General features: G+C 38.6%; 1 protein-coding gene across 5 annotated transcripts in view; it reads left to right on the top strand.

Moving 5' to 3' along the window:
* Positions 1-4,473, top strand: part of ZBTB18 (zinc finger and BTB domain containing 18) — a 6,999-nt gene extending 2,526 nt beyond the window's left edge. For 2 of the 5 annotated variants that reach the window (XM_015424420.1, XM_015424419.1), the window contains exons 2-3: positions 54-137; positions 1,855-4,473. In XM_015424420.1, coding sequence (XP_015279906.1) covers positions 125-137; positions 1,855-3,437 — 1,596 coding nt within the window. In that variant the 5' untranslated portion in view covers positions 54-124 and the 3' untranslated portion in view covers positions 3,438-4,473. The remainder of the gene's footprint in view (positions 1-53; positions 138-1,854) is intronic. The other 3 variants (XM_015424423.1, XM_015424422.1, XM_015424421.1) reach the window with 2 other exon arrangements.
* The last annotated feature ends 6 nt before the right edge of the window (positions 4,474-4,479 follow it).

The raw sequence follows: 4,479 nt of genomic DNA, 5'->3' as shown, positions 1-4,479 counted from the left end.
AAATCTCATTCCTCTCTAACATCATCTCCACTTTGCATCTGTCTCTCTCTTAGTCTGCTTTTTTTCCACTGAACTAACAGACCTGGAGCCAGCAAGACTCGGACAAAAGGACTTAATCAGGTTTATGTGTACTAAAGGTAGGAATAGCAGTAGGCAAGCTACAGTGTGGTTTTTCTTTTGGTGTGTATTTATTTAATTTGAGAATAAAAATCCCATTCCTTGTTTAATGAGGTTTAGATAGAATAAGTGCAATTCATTGTAAAAGCGATGAGAGTTCTTATGGCAATTGAGGCTCAGCAGATGTATTGGGTTGGGTTGTCTGTTCTTATGCAGTTCTGGAAGAAACAACTCTTTAAATTATATAGCCCTTTATTTTGTATTCTCAAGCACTGAAACAGCAATTCATAGTGTGTTTGTGTCTGGGGGGGTAATAATGGCAATACAGTTGATATGTATGTTCTAATAGCACTGTTTCCTAGAGATAACAGAAATAAGAGTATTTAAGAGAGATGCAAGACAGAAGCTAAAGTAGATATGGATGTCTTTTGCATAGTGACTTCTGCTTAAAGACTCAGCCACTGAGAACTATGGAAACCTTCTGTTTTTGAAAAACAGAAATCATTTGTCTGTTAAACTTTAGATCCCAACTCCACACTGAGAGTAACTTGCATTCTCTTTTTTTCTTTCTCAGATGTATATGGAAGTTTATTTCAGTGCAACGATAATTGTTTGAGGGGAGGTTTTTGTATTCACGACTAATTTAGAACTTGTAGATTTGAGCTGCCTGAATTGGCCAGACAGCTGTAATCGCACTCCTCTATTCTTAATCTCTTTATCTGGGCAGCAGCTGCCATATGGCCACAGTCAGCTGGATCAGATGTTTATAAGCTTCCTTCTTCGTCCCTCTCTGTCCTTTCAGCCTCCTAATTTGATCACAGCTACCTTGTGAGCTGCCCTCCAATCTTTATTTTTAGCCCTCTTAAGGATTAGGATTGATGTTGGCTGTGGGGCACTTAAAGTGATTGTATTGTAAATCTTCTTGCTTTATTTTAGCAGTAGTATTTTATAGAATATACTTGGGACAGGAATCTTTCTGTCCCTTTCCAAAGATGGAACTGCTCTAGAACAACTTCAATTGTGTATGACAGAAATGAGGAAAATAATTAAGCTCTAAGTAGAAACTTTGAATGTACCTTTTTTAAAAAAACCTTCCCTTCAAAAGAGAATGGTTACACATACCATCATAACAGTAATGCCCAGAAAATAAAATAAAAAGTAGTAAATCTTGCTTGAATACTTTTTATCATTACTACATACCAGCAGAAATATACCACCAGAGGGATGACATCTTTTGTGAAGCTGTCGCTTGTTTGAATTTTAGTATATTCTTTTGAAGCTTTTGTAAATCAGAATTATTTTGTCATAGAAAGTGAAAAAGCAATCATTCATTTTCCCCAAGTATTTTAGAAGCCATTTTGATGATTTTTTCCTGTGAATGTTCCGTCCCAAGTAGTTGCTTTGGCTTTCATATAGGAACATCTGTCACGACATTAAATTTTGTGAATACTTTATTTCTTTCAAAATTTACTTATTGATTGTTAGAAGAACTGCTTCCTAATATAACTTTGGAACTTTGGGTGAGAAAATGACTGGACAGAATGAAGCCATGAAAAGTTAGCTAGTTTATCCGTATCATTTGTTGCATGCTACTAATATTTATTTATCTTCCTGTGATTTTTTAAAAATAACTGTTCCTGTGTGGGTAGAAATTGTTGAAGCATCAAAGTGTAAAAATCTGTTCACTTAACGCTGAGATTTCTATTTGTGTTTTAATTAAATCTTTTTTGCTTCTAGGTTATGAAGACAGCATGGAGTTTCCTGACCATAGTAGGCATTTGCTACAGTGTCTGAGCGAGCAGAGGCATCAGGGTTTTCTTTGTGACTGCACTGTTCTGGTAGGAGATGCCCAGTTCCGAGCACATAGAGCTGTATTGGCTTCATGCAGCATGTATTTCCACCTATTTTACAAGGACCAGCTGGACAAAAGAGACATTGTTCATCTGAACAGCGACATTGTTACAGCCCCAGCTTTCGCTCTCCTGCTTGAATTCATGTATGAAGGGAAACTCCAGTTCAAAGACTTACCCATTGAAGACGTGTTGGCAGCTGCCAGTTATCTCCACATGTATGACATTGTTAAAGTCTGCAAAAAGAAGCTAAAAGAAAAAGCCACCACAGAGGCAGACAGTACAAAAAAGGAAGAAGATGCCTCGAGTTGTTCGGACAAAGTGGAGAGCCTCTCTGATGGCAGTAGCCACATGGCAGGAGATATACCCAGTGATGAAGATGAAGGGGAAGATGAGAAACTGAGCATCCTGCCTAGCAAAAGGGACTTGGCATCTGAACCTGGGAACATGTGGATGAGATTGCCCTCGGACTCAGCAGGCATTCCCCAGAGTGGCGGCGAGGCAGAGACACACACAACAGCAGCTGGAAAAACAGTAGCCAGCCCCTGTAGCTCAACAGAGTCTTTGTCCCAGAGGTCTGTCACCTCCATGAGGGATTCAGCAGATGTTGACTGTGTCCTGGACTTGTCTGTCAAGTCCAGTCTTTCTGGAGTTGAGAATTTGAACAGTTCTTATTTCTCTTCACAGGACATGATTAGAAACAACCTGGTGCAGGTGAAGGTGGAGAAAGAGGCTTCCTGTGATGAGAGTGACGTTGGCACTAATGACTATGACATGGAACATAGCACTGTGAAAGAAAGTGTGGGCACTAATAACAGGGTACCATATGAGCCAGCCCATTTGGCTCCTATGAGGGAAGATTCTGTTTTGAGGGAGCTAGATAGGGAGGACAAAGCAAGTGATGATGAAATGATAACTCCAGAGAACGAAAGAGTTCAGGTGGAAGGGAATATGGACAGCAGTCTGCTCCCCTATGTCTCAAACATACTTAACCCTGCAGGCCAAATTTTTATGTGTCCCCTCTGCAACAAAGTTTTTCCTAGCCCCCACATTCTACAGATTCACTTAAGTACGCACTTTCGAGAGCAGGACGGGATCCGCAGCAAGCCTGCTACTGATGTCAATGTCCCGACCTGCTCCTTGTGTGGTAAGACTTTTTCTTGCATGTACACTTTGAAGCGTCATGAGAGGACTCATTCAGGTGAAAAACCCTACACTTGCACCCAGTGTGGAAAGAGCTTCCAATACTCCCACAATCTCAGCCGCCATGCTGTAGTTCACACACGGGAGAAGCCGCATGCTTGTAAGTGGTGTGAGCGCAGGTTCACACAGTCTGGAGACCTTTACAGACACATTCGGAAGTTTCACTGTGAGTTGGTGAACTCATTGTCTGTCAAAAGTGAAGCACTGAGCTTACCTACTGTCAGAGACTGGACATTAGAAGATAGCTCGCAAGAACTTTGGAAATAGAATTTTTATATATATTATATATATATATATAAATCTATATAGTTGTGGTACAGTCTAAAAGCAGTCTTGTTTCCTTGAGCTGAAAGTTTGGCCATTAGCTTGTTTTTTGCACTTTAAGGCGGCATGAACATTTCACTACTTTAGTGCTCTAGTGGTATGAACTATAGAAATGAGACTAATAAAAGTAAAAAAAATTCCCCTTGTTTCTCCATCAAGTAAGTACTTCTTTTAAACAAAAACTACAAATGAACAAGTGTGATTATTAGGTTTTGTTTAACCTTACTGCATCATTTCAAACTCAATTTTAAAAAGACAGATCTCCTCCAGTGTGTTACCAAATTGTTTACATTTTAAAAACTGCATGCATCTTTTCTAACTGTGGGAAACCTGAATGCTTTTAGACCCAAATGGTAAATTTCTGAAATGCTGGAGTATCTATTTTTAAATAAGCAGCTAAGATATTATTCTAACTTGTGTATTACAACAGTTCCCAATTAAAAACAAACACAGATTTTCAAAAATACACTGGAATTGCTGGACTGTGTGAAGTGTGCTTGGGATGAAAAAGGATGTTGCAGCTTCAGCAGTTGCGAACTGTGCATTTAAAAATGTGAATTACTGTTGTATACTGTAATTGATTAAATGGGCTGGGGGGGTGTCAAGGAAATTGACAAGTTGTGTTAACGCTCTCAGTTGAGTCTTGAAAAGTAAATATTAACGCTATGGAAATGCATGCGTTTCAGTATATTTTTGTCTTTGTTTGCATTGTATAACTTCAATGAGTGAGTTTTAAAACTTATTTAATTTTTGTAGGAAAAAAACACCACTGGAAAAATTGGTGTTATGAAGAACATAAATGCACTGTCTTTTATTTTATATAATTTAAGTTAATTGCCCACTGTCTTTTAAGTTGAACAAAAGCTACATGTTGATTTAGCTATGTAAAGGAAGATAGTAATGTTTACAAACAGGCTTAGAGATTTGCATGTGCAGTGTACATTTATCAAAAAAACCTGATTGCACAAAACCCATGCCAACTCCA

This window comes from Gekko japonicus, unplaced genomic scaffold, assembly GCF_001447785.1.
Source record: "Gekko japonicus isolate JY-2015 unplaced genomic scaffold, Gekko_japonicus_V1.1 scaffold26, whole genome shotgun sequence".
In the NCBI taxonomy this organism is placed as follows: domain Eukaryota; kingdom Metazoa; phylum Chordata; class Lepidosauria; order Squamata; family Gekkonidae; genus Gekko; species Gekko japonicus.
This window is presented reverse-complemented; position numbering and strand designations above follow the sequence as displayed.